Genomic DNA, 22282 nt, shown 5'->3' with positions numbered 1-22282 from the left:
CTAGTTAGGGAGCCCACGAGGGTAAAGAAAGCCATCAGTCCTTTCTTCAGTTGCTTCTTCTGTTCTTAGTAGAAAAATAGATAGGTAAGATGTGATCGTATTTCCTCAAACGTTCAACTCAAATTCTCAATATTCTTCGAACCTTATTTGTATTTGCACTCATTCCCAGTCGCTTCGCATAGTAATCTTTTAAATATTAAAGTAAAGGCAGAACGCAAGGAAGGATCATATTCTATTATTACGCCGCTTCTTTCTGTAGTCCTACGATAGTAATCTTTATAATAGTCAAGTCAAAAAACCTACGAACTCAAAATCAAGAGAAACCCTAGCGAAGCAAAGCAACTGGGAACCTACTACAAAGGAAGAAGACGATAGAGGCTCTAAGAATTTGAGAAGCACTCTCGAGAAAAATCGGTCCCAGTATGATAGAAAGATGAAATCATTCATGAAAATGGAGATTCTTTTTATTCATTCCATGTGGTGGTCTAAATCGATGTTTTCTTTTACTATATTCCCATTTCTCTGATTTAATGATTAAAGTTGTTTATTGAGTGTCCAAATCCAGGTGCAAATCAAGAAAAGAGAGTTGTATCAGCCCACATAGCGGTTAGAAGAAGCGAGACCTCAATGAACAAGGGCAGCCTAATCCCTTGATCCGTATGCTCTTTTGTTAGATATCTTTCATAAGGCTTCATTCAAGGCTGATTTATGGATTTCTCTATAATAGATGTCCCAAGTGATCCTATTGAAAAGACTGTTATTTGACTTTGAATGGTCCGAAAGACTAGTTCATTCCACTAATATTGTCGGGTGGACAGGTTCGAAGGACTTGTTTATCCATATTCACCTCAATCCTGGATGAATGTGAAAGGTCAGATCAATAGGAATGAGCAACATAAAGAAATCAATGAACAAGGGCTCAATAGCAGCAGAATCGGCACGAATGGTAACTTAAGGAGAAATGAGAGACTTGATCTTGCGGTTCTTCCTTCCTAATCTTTAGTCCCTGAGGTATCATAGTAGAGATAGGAATCGGTATGAAGGAGAGACCCACGAATAAGGTAGAGAATAACTAAACTTGGAGGGCATGCTTCCGATGTATAGTAGAATAAACAAGTCATTTGGACCTTTGTTTTCTAAGTCAAAGAGGAAAGAAAAGACCAGATAAAGGAAAGACCAAGAATATGCTATTGAGGATCAAGGCTCTTTCTAAAGTAGTTGTTGAAGCTTTTGTTTCTGGCTATTGCCCATTTAACATTACAGAGGGTCGCTTAGCCAGGATTTGAAAGCTACTTTTAAGTTCTTCAACTTCATTCCCCTAGGTTGATTGTCTCATTCCTATAAGCCTACGCTCGTCCCTTCTAATACAGACACACGGGTCTCACAACTTGGCATTCTTTTTTGCCATCAAATATCTGATTGTAGAGTGATCAGTATGTACCGTGACTTTGGAACCAACAGTGTAGCTTCTCTACTTTTCAATCGCGAATACAACGATGAGCGAGTCCTTTTTTGCAGTTGTGTAGTTCTCTTGAGCATCATTTAAGGTTTTGCTTGCGTAGTATATTGGGTGGATCACTTTATCCTTCTTTTGACCCAGCCATAGCCCTTACTGCAACATAACTTGTGTCGTACGTTAATTCAAAAGGTTACAACCAATTAATTTGATGTTTAAGGGTCTAAAAGTGAAATTTTAGCCTAAATTAAAGCATTTGGGAGATAGTTCGATCTAAATCTTTGGAAGTGCTTAAGGTTGTTGGTCCTTGTTGATATAATGGATATAAATTCCAAAACATCATCGATAATGAAGATAAAAGTATATCTATATAAAAGAGTCATTGAGTTTGAACTAAGTTGGATGCTCATGGGGTTATATATCTAGATTTCAAAGTCTAAGGACTCGTAGGTGAAAAGTCTAGTCTAATCTAAGACGGATTAAGAATTCAAGGACTTTAGAAACTAAAATAGTTTGGGTTGACCTTATGAAATGTTTTGAAGATTGTTGTGTCGTCTTGCTATGTGAAGATAATTAATAGCCTTAATCTTTGCTTCAAGTCAAATTGGTCAAATTGAAGTGGGAAAAGCGTATAATCCTGGGGGATCGAGTCATGATTGTGAGTGGCTCATTTTCAAACTTTCTTTATGCTTATACATGTTATCTCATGATATTGCTTGGAAATTACCATGATTTAAACTTTTTATGATCACGTTTTTGTTTATGTTTAAACAATGTGTCTACACTTCTTGATTTTAAGAATGTTTATGACTTGGATTTTATAAAAGCGGATTTCAAATTCTTGTTTTCATTTATACTTAAACGATGTGTTTATTCATCACGATTTTAAGAATGTGTATGACTTGAACTCTATAAAATCGTGTTTAAGTTTTTTAATATACTTGGTTTTAAAATATGATTAACCGATGTTTATGGTGAATAAGAAGGTGATTTTCCTAAAGCTACATGAATGTGTTTCCGTAGCGCCACCTATGGTTGTTAGGGAATTCCGGGGCTGAAAGAGGCCGTGACCGGAGATCCAAGAACCTAAGTCTAGGTGAGGATGTGGATGGAGGATTGTGATATGGCTTCGGGCCTAGTTTAACCCATGGTGGGTGGCTTTATGTGCACATAGGAGCATATATGGAGGTTGTTGTTGTGGTAGGTGCTAAGTATGCGTGAGCTCCGTTTGGCCGCGTGTTTCCTTGTGGATATGAATCACGTGTGAGCTATTTCGGATCGTGTATTTAGTATGCTATCATGGTTGGATTGGATGGAGGTTGTTATTATGGTAAGTGCTAAGTTTGTGTGAGCTCCGTTTGACTGCGTGTTTCCTTGTGGATATGGATCACGTATGAGCTATTCTGGGTCATGTATTTAGTATGCTATCATGGTTGGATTGGATGGAAGTTGTTATTGTGGTAGGTGCTAAGTAGGTGCGAGCTTCGTTTGACGGCGTGTTTCCTTGTGGATATGGATCAGGTGTGAGCTATTCCAGGCCATGTATTTAGTATGATATCATAGTTGGATTGGATGGAGGTTGTTACTGTGGTAGGTACTAAGTATGTGTGAGCTCCGTGTGGCCGTGTGTTTTCTTGTGGATATGGATCACGTGTGAGCTATTCCGGACCATGAATTTAGTATGCTGTCATGGTCGGATTGGATGGAGGTTGCTATCGTTTTGGCCACATGATTTCTTTCCATTATTGGATTAAGTACGAGTTTGTTGGTTTGATTGGTGGCTATGTGATAATGATGTTTCAACTATTATTTCATTATTAATGCAAATTTACAGATTTAGCATGTTTTATGAGTTTTTACTTCTAAAAATCTGCCACTCAATGAGTTTTTAGCTCATGTTTTCAATGTTTTTCTCCCTCAGGTAGCGGCCAAGGACTAAGCCATCGTTGAACTCTCCGTCATTAATTGTAAATTGTCATTCTTATTGTATGTATTTACTTAAGTTTTGTATGGTATAATCGGGTGGTTAGAAATAGCGAGGGTCACGCGTTTTGAGACCACTTTTGGATTGTAATTATTTTATAACTAATATCTAGTTTGGATAGAAACTCTGAGACTCTGGAATTGTCTGGATGAGTGTGTGGTGAGACACACTTGATGTTATTTAAGTTTGAAAAACATAGAAGTGTGATTTTCTTCTCCTTTCCAGGTGTAGTTAGTCCATTTTTCAAGGGAGACTCTGCCGAAATTTTTATAGAATTTTTTTTAGAAGTGTTTTACTAATTTTACATTGGAAAAAGAATTTTTTTTAAAAGAGTAAATTCACATAGAGTGGAAAACCTAGAACGAGGTGTGTCACTCACATTATTACACTTGTAGTAAATTTCTCGTTGATAAGGAGTGATAAACAATTGAACAATAATAGAAAAACATATTCTTTTTTAATTATAATTATCGTAAAGAGGGAGATCAAACCTCTCAAGAACATAGATAGTATTGCCTAGGGATGTTCGAAAAAATCGATAACTCGACCAACCCAAACCGTAAGGGTAGGGTTAGGTTAAATTTTATGTTTGTTGGGTTGGATTAGGAAATTGAAGAAAAAAAGTTGACTCGAGTAGTCGAGTCAAGTAAAAGGTCATGTTGATTCCAATCCAACCCGATTATGTATATGTAGATATATAAGGTTTAAGGTTTTATATGTACGTATATATATATGTATGTATGTACATAATCGGGTTGGGTCGGGTCTACCCAACCCCTTACTTGCACGACCCGGCTATACTTGACTCAACTTTTTTTTTTTTCTTCAATTTTCTAACCAAACCCAACCCAATTCGGGTTGGTCAAGTTACCGGTTTTTTTTTAATACCCCTACACCAAATGTAATTACCACCTCATACGATCACGACCATTGACCAACTCTAATGACTACTATAGACGACCAACTCTAAGCAACTACCTTCAAGAATCGCCTTAGGTAACCACCACCACCAACTCTTATACTAATTCCAAGCTCCAACGACTACCACTAGTATACCATACAACTTTAATGGCAACCATTTTGGCAGAATCTAAAATTTTGCTATATTTTTACCAATTATTTCATTTAGACTAATTTCTCTCATATTTTATAAGTTTCTCAAAACTATGAGCCATACTCTAAAAAGGTGCTCGACTCAAAGTTATTGATCTAGTGGAAATGTTGTATTAGGGTTTGTTTAATTAGTAATTCATATTATGCTTTATATTTTTAGGTTTACAAGTATATATATATTTTTGAAAATGCCTTATTAAGTAACAACTTGAGGTGGGGGATTAATTAGAACCAAGGACCTCTTGTCTTCGACAACATGCAAATGTAAGTTGAGTTAAACTCATATTGGCATCAAACAAATATTTGGTAGACAATTATCTAGGTTCTATTTCTAAAAATCGTTTTTAGATTCTACGATCCAAATAATGCAAAAATTGAAAAATAGTTTTCTTTTTTCTAATTCATATTTTAAGTGTATCAACTTTAGAATTTTAACATTTAAATGTATGATTATATTAAGTATAAATAAAAAGAAAACAATTAAAAATACAAGATTTTAAAAACCACTATCAACTATGTTCAAGATGTGATCAACGTTGAAAGGTAGGTCATAATAGATTAATACACCATAAACGGTATCAACTACTTAGAATTAATGAACAAGGCAGTTAGAGGCAATTAACATAGTGCTTAGGGTTCCTAATGTTCTTTAATATGTTATTTTTTTCCTTTATTTGACATTTTTAAAATTTTTCCTTGTCAACTCAACTAATTGTTAAATCTAATTTAATTAGGACTATTTTAAGCTTTATTAAAAGTTTAAGGACCAAACTTGAACTAAGACCAAAATAATATTTTACCTTAATCTTAAGCTTGTTAAGTTCTATTTTTGTGTCCAATTGGACCTTGCTCATATTATTAATATCAAACTTAACCAAATTATTTTATTCAATCCTATGGTCACTATAGATCAATTTTAATTTAGGACACATGTTAATATTTAATTAGTTCTAAATTCGATCATTTATAATTCTTTCATCAATTTGAAAAATGACCATCCAGAATTTTTTTGTCAATAGTTATAAAATACAAGAACTTGTTTCGAAAATTTATAAACAAATCTAGTACATGAAAAATTATGATAAAGGATATTTACCATCTAAAGTTTGAGACTGATACTTTAATTATGTGTCACCTTCTAATGAACTCATTTCATACTCTAATAAGATTCAGTGGATTCTCTACATATACTTTACATTGTGTGGAGCTATCGAAAGTTTCTACTTTGCTATGCACACTTGTAACTCTTAAGGCTCACAAGCTTGCTTGTCATACAATAAGATCTCGACATCATCGACTTGGTCTTGAAAACCATTCTGATGAGCTGATTCTTTTTCTTAAAGGTAATTATTTTTCTTAATTTTGTTTGTATCCTATCTACTCTAAAAAAGTGTATCACTAAACATAAGATATGTTTTATTTTTACCATTTGAACGTTTAGATTATTCCAAAGTACACATTTTCACTACAAGTAATAGATGATGGAAACCGATTTAGTAATTATTAGGGTCAGTATACAAATCACTGAGGCAGAAAAAACCGAACCGAATAAATGCAAATGAATAGATTCGGAAAACAAACCGAACCGAACCGAATCGAACCAAACCAAGTAATATAAATATCCGTATATAAACCCTAAATCTCGTGTTCTATTTCCTTTCGGACCCTAAAACCCTCTTCTCCATCGTCTCTATTGTGAATTCTTCACCGCCATTTCCATTGTGTTCACCATTTTCTCTCCAGGATGGGTAGCAGCCAAGCCGCTGTATCATTTCTCACCAATATTGCTCGTGCTGCTTTCGGTCTCGGCGCCGCTGCATCGGTTCTGAATGCCTCCCTTTACACTGTCGACGGTGGTGAAAGAGCTGTTCTCTTCGATCGATTTCGGGGTGTAATCGACGAGACTGTTGGCGAGGGAACACATTTCTTGATTCCATGGCTTCAAAAGCCCTTTATATTTGATATTCGTACGAGACCACACACTTTCTCGTCTGTTTCCGGTACTAAAGATCTTCAGATGGTAAATCTGAGCCTTCGTGTTCTCTCTCGTCCTGAGATTTCTCGACTCTCAGATATTTTCAAAACCCTAGGTCTAGAGTACGACGAGAAGGTCCTCCCTTCAATTGGAAATGAGGTTCTGAAAGCCGTCGTCGCTCAGTTTAACGCCGATCAGCTTTTGACTGAGCGGCCTCACGTTTCGGCTCTTGTGCGTGAGAGCTTGGTTCGGAGGGCTAAGGACTTCAACATTGTGCTGGATGACGTTGCTATCACTCATTTGTCTTATAGCCCGGAGTTCTCCAAGGCAGTTGAGCAGAAGCAAGTAGCTCAACAAGAGGCTGAGCGTTCAAAATTTGTTGTGGCCAAGGCTGAACAAGAAAGAAGAGCTGCAATTATTAGGGCTGAAGGTGAAAGCGAGTCAGCTAAGTTGATTTCTGATGCTACATCGGCTGCTGGTATGGGTTTGATCGAGCTGAGGAGAATTGAAGCATCAAGGGAGATCGCATCCACCCTCTCCAAGTCGCCGAATGTGGCCTACTTGCCCGGTGGTCAGAACATGCTTTTGGCTCTGAATCCGAGCCGGTGAATGAATTGGTAAGGTAATGAACTCTTATCTCGTTATTGATCATAAGTCCATATTTCTTTTCTTGCTTAGTCTGGTATGGGTTTGATTTTTTCTTGAAACTATTGATGAACTTGTCACTTCGCGTCTCTTTAGTATCACAATTCAATGTGATTCCAACTTAGACGACTCTGGTTTCATGGAAAGCTTTAGTTTTATTGTAAGTTGAATCAGTAAAAGCCAAGTCCCATGTTTTGTCTCAGTTTATTTCTTATTATTATTCTAGTTATTAAGCAGCGGGATCGCCATGTTCATCAACTATGGATGTCAGTCGAAGAGCCTAGAAAATAACCTTATTTATTGTTATCCCTCAAGGTCACCAGCACAGGAAGAAAAACAAGTACTTTGTACTGCCATAGATGGTGGTTTTGTAATCCTTTAATTCATTTGGGTTTTTGAATTATCCAATTATTTTTCAACTTTCTTTCTTGCAGACTATTTTGGTGTGAGAAAAAAACTTTATAATTCGCTCCAGTTGGTCTAGTTGAACTTATTTTTGGACTTCTATGATTCATCCTATTGAGTAATTATTCCTCGTTTAACTTAGGTTTTACAGAAAACTCTGATCTTCTTGCAGTGTTTCTTGAAGAGGTGCTCCGAACATAAAGATGATCTGCTGGAATGACTTGTCTCACACTTTGAGTTCTCCCCGTCGTATGCGTAGTGGTAAATGAACATTATAGAATAAGAAACTTTTAGCATTTTTTTGTTATTCTCGTAAAAATTAGTTTGATGAGCGAGAACGTATTATTGATTAAGCAACAATCTTCACTGAGTTTTTGCCTGGTCGAGGGAACTCCCTCTTCTATTATGAGAATCTTCATTTGAACATGGGGTCTGTTTCATTTGGTGTATTCACAATGGAGTCTAATGGTCTTTATATTCTTCATTCTTATTGCTTCACGATTCTATAACAATTGGGTGTCAAGGAAACCTAGAAACTTAATTATTAAATAAGTGACTATCATAAATTGAATCAATGAAGTACAAACAGTTATATGAAAAGTAGTTTATTATTCTCCATTTTAAGAAAACTTTTAACTCAATTGGAAATTTGAAACTTATTTTAAAGAAAATTAACTCCTAAGAGGTTTTACTAGTGTTTAAAAGAACTTTAGTTTTTATTAAACCACGCATAAGATATTTGTGTGAAAATTGAATCTTGAGAAAGTTTGTGAAATAATTAGTTTTAAAACTGTTGTCCCCTCACTCGTGCTGCTAGAGCAAGAGAAACTAGGTTGTAAGGAGTTTCCCTAACACAAAGGATGATGAGACAGAAGAGCAACATAAAATCTAGCAAAGAAATCTAGATAAAAAGGATTGAGACTTCAACTAGCATGGTACGTACAATGTATCATCCAAGGGGATGGGGCTTTAGCAATGTAAGAACCCAGAGAATAGAACTATAAAATATGCTCATTATGCTTTTCAAATATACTACCAACGCATTTTAATTAAGTTTTTGTTTAACTATTCTAATATAAGACCTGCATATTGTCATGTTAATGGTTAAGATCCATCTGCTGATAGCAATGAAGAAGTTATCTTTTTTTCTTGTAAAAGACAATCTTAGAGAAAAAAAAAAAAAGAAAAAACGAGTATTTTATTTAACTTTTGAGGTATGTGTATTAGTCTAGATAAAATGTTGAATTCATATTGGTAACGATCGAGAAATGAATCCTATGCAGAAACCAAAAAGTAGGAAAAATGATGTAAAAGCAATGAGAGTTAGGAAGTTCGAACATATGATTATCGTAAGAATTTAGGAACATTTCCTTGGTATTAGACCTCTATCAATAATTAATCAAGTTGAGTTGGTTTAGATTGTTGAAACCTACTTCCCGATTCAAAGTTCTAAATATAAAAATCATCAGTCAGTAAATATTTGAGTATTTGAAATAAATCTCTTGAGAAGTGATTGTTGATGACTACCGAAGGTTATTGACATCGTATTTCATTTTGGGGAAGGAGAGAATGTACATGTAAAATATGTAAGAAGAAAGATCCGCCTGTACAAGATATAGGATGCTCAATTGGGGATTTCGATATGTAAATAAGATACTTTAATCACAACCATGCTCCCCAGCCAGGAAACATGTGACACAAACGATCTGGGTCGATAGCATCCTGTATTAGCTGTTGGACCTGTCGTTTTTTTGGTGGAGGGATCAAAGTTACTACTGTCGTCTCAGAAGACTTGGAAGCAAATTAAAACAATGTGCAATATCCTCAACATATTATAATAAGCGAACTTAGAATGTGAAGAAATTATGTCAATGTTCATGCATTGTTGATGAAGACAGATATGAAGTTACCTGTCCATGGACACTTCTCATTTCGCCATCTTCATATCCATCTAGTTTTTGTTTGACTCGCAACAGTGCACGTGCAGCATCCTTATTCCCTTCATATTCATCTTCTGAGCCTTCGAGACTAGTCTCCAAGTCATCATCGGTTTCCTATATCAATATATACAGGTGAGCATTTGTAATATTCAGTACAAAAAAGTGCATTCACGAGATGTAGAAAGGATCAAAGAAGGAACGATCAAAGACTTTGTTCCTTTGTATTTACAAGATCCAAATGCCTTCCTAGTATGACATGACTGAAGGAGCCTGAGTCGTGACCATACGAAACTATTAATACTTTTGCCGTTGTGACCTTAAATGCATAGAAGACACAAAATTATTCTACAACTCAATCCTACAAATGATAATAGGAGTGAGGTTAAAGAAATTTCAGAACTTTCGTTTATGAGGTTATTATTATGTTTAGCTGTACTGAGTCATACCAAGGACCTGTACAATGTTTTCAGCTTATGCCTCCTACCGCCTTGTTTAAAACATTAGCTACATCCAACACATATTTTACATACTATAGTACCCTACGGTCTAAGGAATTCATGTACTACCTTTTGACGCTGCAATGCCTTCAGAGGGGATAAAGCCCATTTGTAAAGGGGATCATGGATGAAAACCTGCACGGAATTCATTTTGCATGTTTAGAGGGTAATAAACGACTGTTCAATATTAATGTGTTTTTCTTTCTTGGGAAAAATGAATAAATACTTCAACAATGGTTAGCAGCGCCTCCTTATTTGTCCGCATAACAGAGAGAGTTTCCTCGCAACATCTTCTGAAAACCCCTTCCACCCCAGTAACACCCATGCCATCAATCACATCCCTCGTAAGTCTGAACGGAACCTAAGGTAATTGATTGAAGCAACGAATGAAGAATGAAGATCATAGTATATGTCAGTTGTGACAGTACAAAGGCAAGAAAAAGTGGGATAAATTTCAGTAGCACAACATACCCGCTCAGGTGTCTTAAGCATCAAGCCTTGTTCAAAGGCAACTCCCAGATCAATGTGAACAACCTCAGCCGTAGCTTGATCGATTAGAATATTCATGGAATGTCGATCTCCTAAGCCAACAATATAACCGACCTGAACCATTGAATTTTTTTTTCTTCAGTTTGCAACCAAATTATTTTCGACCCACTACAGAGGAACATCATTTCCAATCATATATAATTTGCACCAATAGCAGTATGGTAGTCTGAGCTATTTTAGGTAGGTCCATTTTCCTGTTTGGTAACTACATCCATGATCCACTTGTTCTGGTTAAATTTAAATCAAAACATTCAAAACCAATTTGGTTGAAGTTAGCTTTCAAATAGTGATAAAATGCCTAGCGATCATGAATCAGAAATTGAGTGTTGAACTTAAGTTCTATTTGGTCTTCGAAGTTTCAAAGGCAATACTTTGTCATTGGACTTTGAAAACTAGTTCCAAACGGTCCTTAGCCTTGGATGACTTCACAGCAAAATTGTAAAGATCTTTTGTTGGAAGAAATGGTGTCTTCTGTTCTTGGAGCTCTGTTTGATGTGGTGAAGGAAAAAGTGTTTCCATCGAATATCTTCCTTTTGTACTTCACTGGAATTTTTCATTGTTGATTCAATTTCAATAAAAGGAGTGTTTGGTTTAACTTTCCAAACGTTTGATTTTAAAAATAAGTCACTTTGAAAAAAATTAAAGTATTTGACAACCACTCAAAATAGCAAAGTTTTCAACATTTATTTTAACTGATTTCTCAATCAAAAGAGTTCAAGTAATTTTTTTTAAAACACTCTTTTATCTGTCAATCCAAACAAACCCAACCTTCTTTTTAAGTGTTCGAGTAAATGAGTAACTTTGCACCCAGATCTTTGGATTGGAGGTTTTTCTTATCAGCGGATTCACTCCCTTTTCGCTGATTAAATCTTTGTTCTCTCTGTTTAGTTGATTAGACAAGATTTCTATTTCCTTTTCTTTTCAATTGCGGTTGTATTTGACTATATTAGTAGTATTGCTATTTGTTATTATTATTATTATTTTGTTTTATTATAATTTCTTTTTTAAAAAAAGAAACTAAACAATACTTAGCTCAGACCTCAGGTTCTAGTCCTCCACCCCAAAAAAGAAAAAAAAAAAAACAAAAAGAAAAACAGATAAACTAAGAAGTTGGATTTTAAAATAATTGTAAATATTGGTTGTCAATATTCAATGACCATATTATCTTGATTGTTTTTCCTTCTTTGTTATGAGTCTTTCTTTTATATAACAAAAACCTAGCTGCATACATACTAGAATAAGATAGGGTATTCCATTTATCTTGAAATTAAGTTAAACATAGCAATGTCACGAAGAGAGCTTACCATTGAACTAGCAGCCACACTTCGAGTGTAAGCAAGCCTCTTCTCAAACCAATCAGCTGGTTGTAAGAATCTCTCCAAGAAAAAGTAATGCATGACGGGCCTGTACGAGTTCTATCAGTTTCATATATTGGATAAACTGCAAATCTATGGTTCTTAGTCAAAGAAAGAAAGGAAACCTGAAATTCTCATAAACTTCTTGGAAAGCTTTACGCTTGTCCTTCTCCTAATAGAACGCGGAATCACTTTTAGAATAAAAATAGACTCTAGATAATCGTCTATATACAAGATCCACATGAAAATCCTAAAGCTCAGACAAGAATATGTTTGATCCAAGTAAATATCGCTAATTACTCCAAAAGAAAATAGAAAAAAAGGAATAAAAAAGAAAAGAAAAAAGAAATGCAGAGGATGAATTTAAATTATTTGTGGAAATGATTGCGTTTTAGATTTACCGTGGATAATTTTGAGTTGATTATCTTTTGAAATGAGATGAAAATACTGATTCAATTATTTTTAATATTCTTGTTCCTTTTATCCTAATAGAAAAATTATTGTAAATGGAAAAAACGGATGAAGATATTTATAAAATATAGAAAAATTTCAGATTCTATCAACGATAGATTTTGATAAATTTCTATTGGTGTCTACTAATATTTATATTTTCTAAATATTTTGGTTCATTTTCTATATTCAAAATGTTCCTAAAAGATAGAGCAAAATGTCATTGTCTATCATCAATAGACTGATTACGATAAACATTGATGGACATCTATCAGCGTCAGACCACTTGTGGAATGAAAGAATGGAATTTCATCTATACTTGAAAGTGCTTTAGTCAATTAAATATTAGAAGAAAGAAAAAGATATGGCGAAATGAGAGACAATGAGATAAGTGCTATGACAAAATGACAAATAAAGAAACAAGCATATTACATACTTTTGCCATGTAATCTCTGCATTCAAGAAATGACCAATCTCCTATTCTGTAGCGACCATGCGCTCCTCCATTTCTGGTGCTGGAATTTATTTTGAGGCTTTAATACTAAAAGAACCAATCCCACGGAGAATAAAAACCACTGAAATTTACTAACCTTCCTATCAGATATTCTCCAAGAGGAATAGTTCCATCAACCCATTCAAGAACACCAGCACTTGGAGTAAAGGGTACGACCTAAGATGTATAAAATCAATGCACCAAAGTAAAAGACAAATCCATTTTATCAAATATAAAATCATTGTTGGATTATTTTAAATGTCCAATATTTTGAAAGATCAATTTGCTATTAGTTTTTTCAAACCACAGGTAAAATCTAAGGTGACCAAAAAACGTCACCTGCGTGAAACAAGATGAAGTTAATAAAACACTAAATAAATATAGTAAATAACTAGTTAGTGATATATGATTAAATTTGGTTTTACCCACTAACTTAAGCAATTGGATTGAGTTGGTGATTCAAGATAGTACTAGAACAGGTGGTTTAGGGAGGTCTTGTATTTAAGCCCCCGCATTGTTGTTTCCTCTCCAATTAAAGTTAGATTTTCACTTCTTTAGACTTTTCAAGATATTTCAATCCTACAAGTGAGTGGAAGTTCAAGTGATATATAATTAACTTTGTCTTTACTAACTAGCTTAAACTTTTTGGTTGAGTAGGTGATCTAAGATAACTTTTATAATTATTGAAACCAATTAGAAAAAAGTAATTATATTCCATAAAAGAAAGTTGAGATTGAGAGTTTATTTTGTAATTAGGGTAAAATGTCCAATGCTGTTAAAGACATTTTTTTAGAACTACACCTTGTGATGTATCAATTATCCGAGATTATAATAAAAATTCATTATTCAAATAACAAGATCCAATCCGTCCATTTATATAGAACCAACTAACCAAAAACTGTCTATTCCAACTAGCTTTTGGTTTGAAGTTAGATTATAAAGAATTAGATGGAAATCCTAACTGCCAACCATAAATAACAAATAACCATATATGCATAAATCACCTTGTATGTCCGTATTCCTAATCTCCGCCTTTTTGCATCCTGATAGTTTTGGAGAAAGGTGTTGACTAATCCAAAAAATTGTTCCATAACCTGCAAATGATAAAAGGTCTTACTTAGGGATTCCAATGGTATCATCATTTCATCACTGAAATCTTACAGCATCTTGTCGCAAATCATCATTTCCTGATTTTGCAAGTTGTCGATATCTGTGGCCATCAGAACCTTCACATTCAATAACTTTTGGAGCGTTTATGCCATTCATAATCCTGCATAATTTATTTAATTTTAAAAATCACTCAATGACTTTTTCCAGATAACACAAAGAACTTCCAAATCAAAATTCATTAAGAAAGTCTGTAAAACAGAATAACAATACCTTACTGTATCACCTAAGCCTTTGAAATACGGGAAGGAGCCTTCCTGATATTGACAACTTCGGTCAACTGGAAAGGTAGCCGTCACCACAGGTACCTAATGAACAAATACAAGGTGAAAGACGAGTTCGTAGTTTTTACTACAAAGAAAAGAGAGTATCAGAATTGTCAATCTAACATAACTAGGAGATATGACCTATATACAATGTCAACTAGAAAACATATAAACTCGAAGATATGGGGTTTGAAAAGGGTGTACTAAAATGCCATATAGAAAGGCTATTAGGCAAACATGAATACTAGCTTTAATCTATATACAAATGAGACAAAAAAGAAATGTTTTGCATGTTTCCACGAGTTTTACAAAGATGAGAACATTATTTCAATAGACAACTCTTCTGTGTTTCAAGATTATAAGATACAAAATTACGTATAAAATTTTAGTTTTGATGCTATCACATAGGGTGGGATGCATCATTAAAGCCTCAAGTGAAAGAATTGGTACTTAATAATTCTTCATTCAAAATTGAACATAGGAAATTATAAACAATATTTATTATTATGTTACCGAACTTCCCAGCCTAGGATAAACTATATTTATTATTGTATTGCAAGGGTACAATACAATGGATAAACTAAAACAGAGAATTCAATGGAAACAGAGAATTCAATGGAAATGAAGATATGCATATCCATGTATGCAGAGAAATGTATAGTAAGTCGGCAAGGTGTCAGGACCTTAGTTGACAAAAGGCCTAAAGGTCTTCTTAAAGATTATCTCTTACCAGATAAACCACTAAAAAAATCCTCTGATTGCCAGAAAAAGTAATGAGATTACTGTCAGGATCAAAGAAACATATATACTACGTGCATCAACCTATCAACCTACGAGCCTAAGAAATGGAGAAAGAAGCACCCACAAGTTCCAATGGCTGAAGACTACGGAGTTCTCTTGGAAGCATCATCCTTTTATTAGTATCCTGCTTTTGCAATTAAATCAAGGAGATCATTAATGTTTCTTCATAGAAGGTTGGAGACAAATATAAAAAAGAGAACCAAGTAGGACTTCTTAACCCAGGGCGGAAAGAAGCATAATCCAAATTTTCGTGACATACCTCTCTCCTTGTTTCCAGTTCAGCAAGCTTGATATAGATTTCTACCATTTGCTTGACCTATGTTAAGAGGCATAATTTATATAAATATGCACGCCAAGTTTCAAGCAGACCCATATATCGAAGAGAAAGTTACAGTTCTAAGACATACTTGTCTAATCAAAGCACCATGGTTGGATGACAACTCCTTTAATAGATACTCTGCAGCAAACTTTTTGTCCATATCCACAATAAATGAGTTTCTGCTGCGTTGTTTATCTTTGACACGATCACCGTTTGCCAGGGCAAGAAGCTGCAAAAGTTGGAGAGAAATGTTTTGTTTGTGTAGTTAGTTGGCTCAGCCCACTGGGAGATTTGCCCTAATTTGCCATGAACATGTTTTTCCTTTTTTATCTCCTTGTTGTTCTATTTATTCCCCTCTAGTACCTATGTATTTTATTAGAAAATAATAAGAACAAAAATATAGTGACTTTTCTCTTGGTACTCGGGTTTCCACGTAAGTTGGTGTCTCGTGTTTTATTGCTTTCAATAATTTGTTTGTTCTTTTTTTCTATATTTTTCCTGCTAAAAGCAATGTGAAAAACAACATAGGTAGTAAAAATTGAATCAAATACCTGAAATATAGTGTGGTATGGATGGTCTATAGCCATTTTTTTCACGAGAGAAACCAAGGCTACCTGCACAATTTGAAGGTCTTTTCAGAATAAACCCAAACAACAATTGCCGAAAGAGACTTAACCAGTCCCTCAAGAACCTGAAAATTGTTTGGCCCTTGACCATCCTTCGCGCAGCCCATTCTCGAAGCAATTTGGTAAACCAGAGGTATAAACTTGTACGACTGAACCTACAGGATATTCTAATTTGATTAAACACAGCCATTTCTTTCTTGGGATATGACATGTGAATTAAATTGTCAAGATGACAGGAAAAACTGTTTTAACTACTTGCAGCTTATGTTTCATATAAAAAACAATGTGAGAATTGAGTAGTGAACTGTAATAATGCATTGAACCAAAGAATTATCGATATACCTCAGCAATGGTGCTCCGCATGTTGTTTATGACATTTGGCCTAGAAGAAAGGCTGAACCACAATGAAACTAGTCGAAACACCTGGAGTCAGTATGTCAAATTGATGAAGAAAGAAAAATTTGGTTAACCTATTGATTTTGTCTTGAATTGAGAACTGTGGAAGTAGTACATACCACTCTCACGTCATATTTGTCACCGACCTCCAAGCATCGTTTATATCCTTCTAATGCAAGGTTGAGAAAATTGTCTCGGTCATCCTGACACAAATTGCAAGGGAAAAAAGCCTTTGTGGGTGTTGTCTATCTTTTGAGATCGTAACAAATAGATTAATATATTTTGATATGTGCAATATAGGTTTTATAATCTAGACGAGATACCCAATACAGATAATGAAGGAGTCAAAGAGAATTATTGACAATGAATATTTAATAAATGTTCCTAAATAACAGAAATTCCAACGGCATAGAAAAACAAAAAGCCAGAAGTTCCATACAAACATGAAGACATGAAGCATGGATTGTATTTTGGGTGACATGTCCATGGATCAGCAACGTCCTCTGCTTACATGGCAGACTACTGCTTAACCTACACCTAGTCTAACACGCTCATTGACCACAAATATTAGAGAAAAAAACATTACAAAAAGATAAAACAATTACCAGTAAATTAGATAAACATAGATTCCTCTAGAAAGAGAAAAAAAACAATTGCCAAAAACTGTCTAAATTCTAAAATCTTTACATACATGCATGGGCATGTATACAGTATATACATGTCAATGGACATATTAAGAGAACAACAACAATGATTTTTCGAGTAATCAATTTATTTCATGTCTAAGTATACTGAATTATCAGTTTTTTCAGACGGAAACAAGCCTCTTCACTAATATAATGAGTGAGATATCAGCTAAAACATTGTGACCTCATCCATGCTTCAAAAATGGAAAAAAAACACAAAACATCATACCTGCAATTTATAAATTATGGAACAAGGTTATGGTTATATTAGAAAATTTCAATATTTCATACAATCAAATCACAAAGTGTGGAAGCTTAATTAGGATAGATTTCAACTGCAAAATGTCGAAATACCCGCAATTTGTCAGCCTCTTCCCTGTCCATGGAAAGTTGCTTTTGTAATTCTTGTATTTTCACTGTAAAGTCAGTCTTCTCGCCCTATATCAAAGTGCAGATAAAATATTGTTATATAAAGGTCTAACTTTGAAAGGAACATCATATTTGTATTCCTGTGGTATAAATAAAAAAAAAAAAAAAAAAAGGAAAGAAACCATCTTATTCTAGGGGTACACCCTGGTACAAGGAATAAAAGAAGGATAAAATGAACAATAGATTATTACAGCTGACATAAATATTCACCACTAACATTTACTGAATAAACCAACAAAAAGTAATATATCACCGCAAATACATAAGTATCTTGCGGTTGGTTGTTATAGCATATATGTAAATATAGAAGTTTAGGGCTTCCATGTGTACTTTGCTAATATTCTGTCACTTCTCACAAGACTTCACAAAAATGATGATGATCATGATGATGATGATGATGATCATTATCAGACTTCTAAAGATGGTTTAACATGGTTGGTCCTAATTCGGTCAACGTGTTAAATAATATTACTGAATGCATAGAAGTGAAATGACAAAATAAGACAAAAAATATGCATGCCCATTAAAGAGCAAGCCTTAAAAACCCAAGCCAAGTAATATAGTGGCCCAATAGTTTCAAGAATGAGAAAAAGGAGAGATGAACCTTTGTTGAACTTTTTAGTCGTCTCATGAGTGCTTCCAATTCCATTGTCTGCAAGGCCATAAGATGTTGGTAAAAATGATAAATAATAGTACATTAAAAGCTCCGTTGACGTTCAATTCCATATTATACTTCAGTCACTACCTTATGCTTCCTCAGATGCATTGCTGCTTGCCATTCATTAGAGTTGAGTCTTTCCTCATAACTCCTAAACAAAGCATCGGCATAATGTGCAAGATGAAAATTAGTTTGACTCTGTCTCTCAAGTGATTTCTTATTAAGGAACTCCTGACCCTCAGCAAGAGATACTGCTGGTTTTAGGTACTTCTCCAGAATAGTTCTTGAACTGTGCTTGACCACACACAGAAAGAGCTTACAGTTAAATGACGATACTGGTACAAAAGGTTTCTCTGGTTTTTTATCACCAAAATAATAGAGAGATGTAACCTCCTTAATTCATGAAAAGAATATATTACTTGCTCGATCTAGTTTCAGCTAGCCACTTCCCAACCAAGCGTAATACATCTGAAGTTTCCTCACTGGATTGGAAGTATTGAGAAACATGTTCTGCAAGGCTAATTGCCATTGAGTGCCGACCTTGGGCACGCAACAACTTTGCTTCTTCAAGCTGCTAGCGCAAACAAGGGAATTGCTTAGTATCTTTTCTGTATCCCGTGAAAAGAAAACCGCCATCAATTTAGTATCTCGACATGAATGAACAGAATATTAGACACTGGCAAGTTCAACAACATTGAAGAGGAACAAAGGTCGCGTACCCTTCCAAGCCAATACAATGGCGTGTTCTCTTCTGCTTCTTGAAGACAAAGAGACTTAAATTCATGTAAGGCAGCAGCTGCTTGAGAATATCTGGATCCCTGAAAATTATAGAACTATAAACCAAAAAAGGAAAAAAAGAGGGAGAAAAAGAAAATTGAATGCACCTTCCCCAGATGGTATTGTATAATGTACCTTGCGAAGGGTGGAAGCAGATTGCAAAAGATGCTGCACCATACATTCCTTACTTCTCAAAACCTGAAGTAGAACTCGACGAAATGCTATAAAAGGTTCTAATAAATCCATATGTAGCTGAGTACTTTTCAGAATGCAGCTCCAATCAGAATTCAGCAAAGATAACTAGATCAACAGTTAAACTTTGTTAAACAACAATCGTCAATGCAGGTATCTTGAAACGCAAAAAAAATAAAATAAAATAAAAAATAAAAAATTATACATATAAAGAAGCAATACCTATATATGTTTATCAGTTAAACAAACACTGAAGCACCATTATGTTAGATGATATATAATTAAATTTACCATCATCCATTAACTTTAGGTTAAATGGTGATTTAAGACATATTGTGTCAGGCCATGGCATTTTTTTATATGAATAAAATAGAGGTTAACAGTCCAGTTAATGCACAAGGAGCAGGAACTACCCCTCAGTACATATGCATTTTGTCTCCTTAATCTATACAAGGACTGGGCCCATGGGCACATAACAAACTCAAAAACGAAAGGAAGAAGTAATATATTTCTTCATTGTTCATTTACCTACTTTGCATGAAATAAACTGTCAACTTTTGAAATTGAGCTAGAGGCCCGTCACTCTCATTGTGATCTTTGAAAATTTCACTAAGTAGAGAAGGGTGAAAAAAAAATAGTGACAGTAACTGTACCATAACGGTGAATCTTTGAGACTTTCAAATGGTAAGGAATAAAGAATTTCAAAAAATTGTATGAAATGCATTCTCTTTGGAACTTGGACAGAATATTGCTGGCAAACAGTGTGTTTTCTTTCTTCTTCTAAGGCTTGAATGAGCAGGATTGTACTCCATTTTTCTTAAATGAAACACTGAAGTTTTTCTCAATAAAATTCTCTCTTTTTGCTTATCAACAAAACTGATGAAAAAAAGATGCAAAACACATACGAAAACAGATGAAAAACATATGATCTTACGTGTAATTGATATAAGAATATACCAAGTAACCATTATCAAAGGGAACCTCACTTTATTATGAAGAAAATAGCATGAGAATGGATTTATGTAAAACCGTAATAGATTAACATTGTGGGCACCAAGTACAAATTTACAATTCATCTATGAGTTGAGGGAAAAAGAAACACTGCCAGAACATTATAAAGGGTATTTAGGGATTAGGATAAAAGGAGATAATGGAGACAAGGATGAAGGATAGAGAAGGTAAGAGTTTTGTTTTATTTTGTTTTGTTTTTTCAAAATTTTTAACAGTTTTTTGTGTTTCTTATTTTATATTCTAATGTTTTTGTTATTCAAGTTTTTAATTATTTTATTACTTTTTCTTAAAATAAAAAACATTTCTAATTTTTTACAAAGCAATGCCACATCATACTCATAATTTAATAAATTTAAGCAACAACACATCAGCCTGGAAGTACTAAAAGTGTACTCGAAATTGGGAATGTACCCAATCGGATTTTAGATAAGAATATACGAAGAACAATTGCACAACATATATATTATAAACAAAGAATGCCCACTCAGATTGAGTGATTACCTGGTCCATTGTGGGAATCACATGATCTGATAACACTTTTGGATTCCCATTGAAAAAAGTTGAATATTCATAATCCGCCCAACGTAATCCCCAAGCCAGGCCGAGATGATAAAAGATCTGAATAGGCAGACAAAAAATGGGACAAAATCTTATGCTTTTCATTTCTGTTTATTGTTGAGATACAATATTCGTCAAAAGCAATCCTCTGGAAAAGGGACTGAAGGCCTGTTTAACATCTTTCACGTAAGATCTCCCGTTGATAAGGTGATCAATAATTGTAATTGAGACCCATAAGTAGACATTCATAGAGATAACTCAAAGGTAGCAAAATTAAATTGAAATTAATCCCAAAAACCAAACTAAAAATGAACCCTAAATTAATATTGGTTTTCATTTGCCTTTCACAAGCAAGAGGAGCACTATAGTGAGTGGGAGTACTAAAATATTGATAGAACTAAATTCATGAAACCCATCAAGTGGGTTGACTGGTGCCTATACAAAATCAGCCCAAATCACATGAACCAATGTGCTACAAAGCAAATTAAAAAATCAAGAATCCATTCAATGTGCCATAAATCATGATGGAGAATAATTCAAACTTCAAATCTAATATCTAGTGAGGATCAAACACTCGATCCAAGAAAATCTTTGTTCTCACAGTCCTGGGCATGGACAAGATGGTGCAGCCTTCATGGGTCATTTAACAAATAAAGCAAGATATGAGTTACGCACCTGAAGCTTAATTATAGTTGAATATATATATTCGGTGCTTTCTTCACTTGCATGAGTTATTGACCACACCAACTCCTACAATAAATTACGAGTGAGTACACAAACAATTCTGATCTCAGTCAATGCGGATAGAGGAGACAAATATTACCCGCTTCGAATCTTTGAACTTCCTATAAAACTCATCAAAGTCTCCTTCTTGCAATGCCCGCAAACAACTGATATTCAGCATGCAGAACCCAGAAAAGTTGTCATTGTGAGATACAAAATAATAGCACTACTATTGGGTAAAATTTACCATCCTTCTAATAAATCTTTGATCGGATTTATCAACTGTAGGGTTTATTAGACGATGTTTGGGTTGTGGGAAGTGCATGTGAATTTGGGTTTGTATAACATGTGTTAAAATTGTAGAAAGGAATGATTTGATCCACTCTAATACGTAAAACATAGATTGAAGTTGGGTGGTCAGGGAAGTCTTCTAGTTCGGTTGCACGCTAACACAAATCAAAACTTGACAGAGCAGGAACTTGAGTCCTGTATCACAGACAATAAAAGCTAGATATCATCCAGTCCTAAGCCAACATATTACATATACATGTAAAGGCCTGAAGGATAGGATACTAATTCTAGGACGTTATTTCATGCACTCTCTTCAGTTTGGCTGATGGCCCCATAACTTCGAAGTTCATATTGGTTATTCAAATTTTAGTGAGAATTTCCCAACTGTGCTCCACTGACATCATTGGCACAAGTTGTTGCAGCATTTTATTAACAATTCGAAGTAGATTGGTGTCTGGGATCAAATGATAAAAATGCCTAATGATAGAGACTGAAAAATGGGTTGCTGAATTAGCAACTT

The 22282-nt window shown here is 34.5% G+C and overlaps 2 protein-coding genes across 9 annotated transcripts in view; one reads left to right on the top strand and one right to left on the bottom strand.

The window, feature by feature from the left end:
• The first annotated feature begins 6168 nt into the window (after positions 1–6168).
• On the top strand, positions 6169–8062 carry LOC103493907 (prohibitin-3, mitochondrial). 6 transcript variants are annotated; one of them, XM_008454861.3, is made up of 2 exons: positions 6169–7145; positions 7751–8062. In XM_008454861.3, the coding sequence occupies exon 1, from the start codon at positions 6298–6300 to the stop codon at positions 7135–7137; it is 840 nt and encodes a 279-aa protein (XP_008453083.1). In that variant the 5' UTR covers positions 6169–6297; the 3' UTR covers positions 7138–7145; positions 7751–8062. The 6 variants fall into 6 exon arrangements, with proteins under 6 accessions (XP_008453083.1, XP_008453085.1, XP_008453084.1 ...); XM_008454863.3 differs by having other exon boundaries at positions 6194–7145; positions 7730–8062; XM_008454862.3 differs by having other exon boundaries at positions 6194–7150; positions 7730–8062.
• A 984-nt stretch (positions 8063–9046) lies between these two features.
• The window catches only part of LOC103493908 (serine/threonine-protein kinase ATM), a 61562-nt gene continuing 48326 nt past the window's right edge, over positions 9047–22282 (bottom strand). The window contains exons 52-79 of one of the 3 annotated variants that reach the window (XM_051081117.1): positions 21572–21638; positions 21424–21498; positions 20692–20808; positions 19123–19287; positions 18930–19028; positions 18630–18781; positions 18298–18499; positions 18157–18204; positions 17478–17561; positions 16557–16640; positions 16384–16464; positions 16107–16196; positions 15967–16029; positions 15504–15644; positions 15356–15412; positions 15161–15223; positions 14243–14337; positions 14024–14132; positions 13867–13956; positions 12960–13039; positions 12806–12884; positions 12045–12091; positions 11869–11968; positions 10487–10618; positions 10242–10376; positions 10085–10150; positions 9489–9632; positions 9047–9318 (exon numbers count right to left, since the gene is read on the bottom strand). In XM_051081117.1, coding sequence (XP_050937074.1) covers positions 9241–9318; positions 9489–9632; positions 10085–10150; positions 10242–10376; positions 10487–10618; positions 11869–11968; positions 12045–12091; positions 12806–12884; positions 12960–13039; positions 13867–13956; positions 14024–14132; positions 14243–14337; positions 15161–15223; positions 15356–15412; positions 15504–15644; positions 15967–16029; positions 16107–16196; positions 16384–16464; positions 16557–16640; positions 17478–17561; positions 18157–18204; positions 18298–18499; positions 18630–18781; positions 18930–19028; positions 19123–19287; positions 20692–20808; positions 21424–21498; positions 21572–21638 — 2743 coding nt within the window. In that variant the 3' untranslated portion in view covers positions 9047–9240. Of the gene's footprint in view, positions 9319–9488; positions 9633–10084; positions 10151–10241; positions 10377–10486; positions 10619–11868; positions 11969–12044; positions 12092–12805; positions 12885–12959; positions 13040–13866; positions 13957–14023; positions 14133–14242; positions 14338–15160; positions 15224–15355; positions 15413–15503; positions 15645–15966; positions 16030–16106; positions 16197–16383; positions 16465–16556; positions 16641–17477; positions 17562–18156; positions 18205–18297; positions 18500–18629; positions 18782–18929; positions 19029–19122; positions 19288–20691; positions 20809–21423; positions 21499–21571; positions 21639–22282 lie in introns of those variants that run through there. The other 2 variants (XM_008454864.3, XR_007818869.1) reach the window with 2 other exon arrangements.

The sequence above is a fragment of the Cucumis melo genome, chromosome 2, assembly GCF_025177605.1.
Source record: "Cucumis melo cultivar AY chromosome 2, USDA_Cmelo_AY_1.0, whole genome shotgun sequence".
In the NCBI taxonomy this organism is placed as follows: Eukaryota; Viridiplantae; Streptophyta; class Magnoliopsida; order Cucurbitales; family Cucurbitaceae; genus Cucumis; species Cucumis melo.
The sequence above is the reverse complement of the archived record's forward strand: the minus strand, read 5'-3'. Positions and strand labels throughout refer to the sequence as shown.

What these genes read in the sequence shown, in the direction of transcription:
- LOC103493907 (XM_008454861.3), top strand. Translation starts at nt 6,298, where the DNA reads ATGGGTAGCAGCCAAGCCGCTGTATCATTTCTCACCAATATTGCTCGT.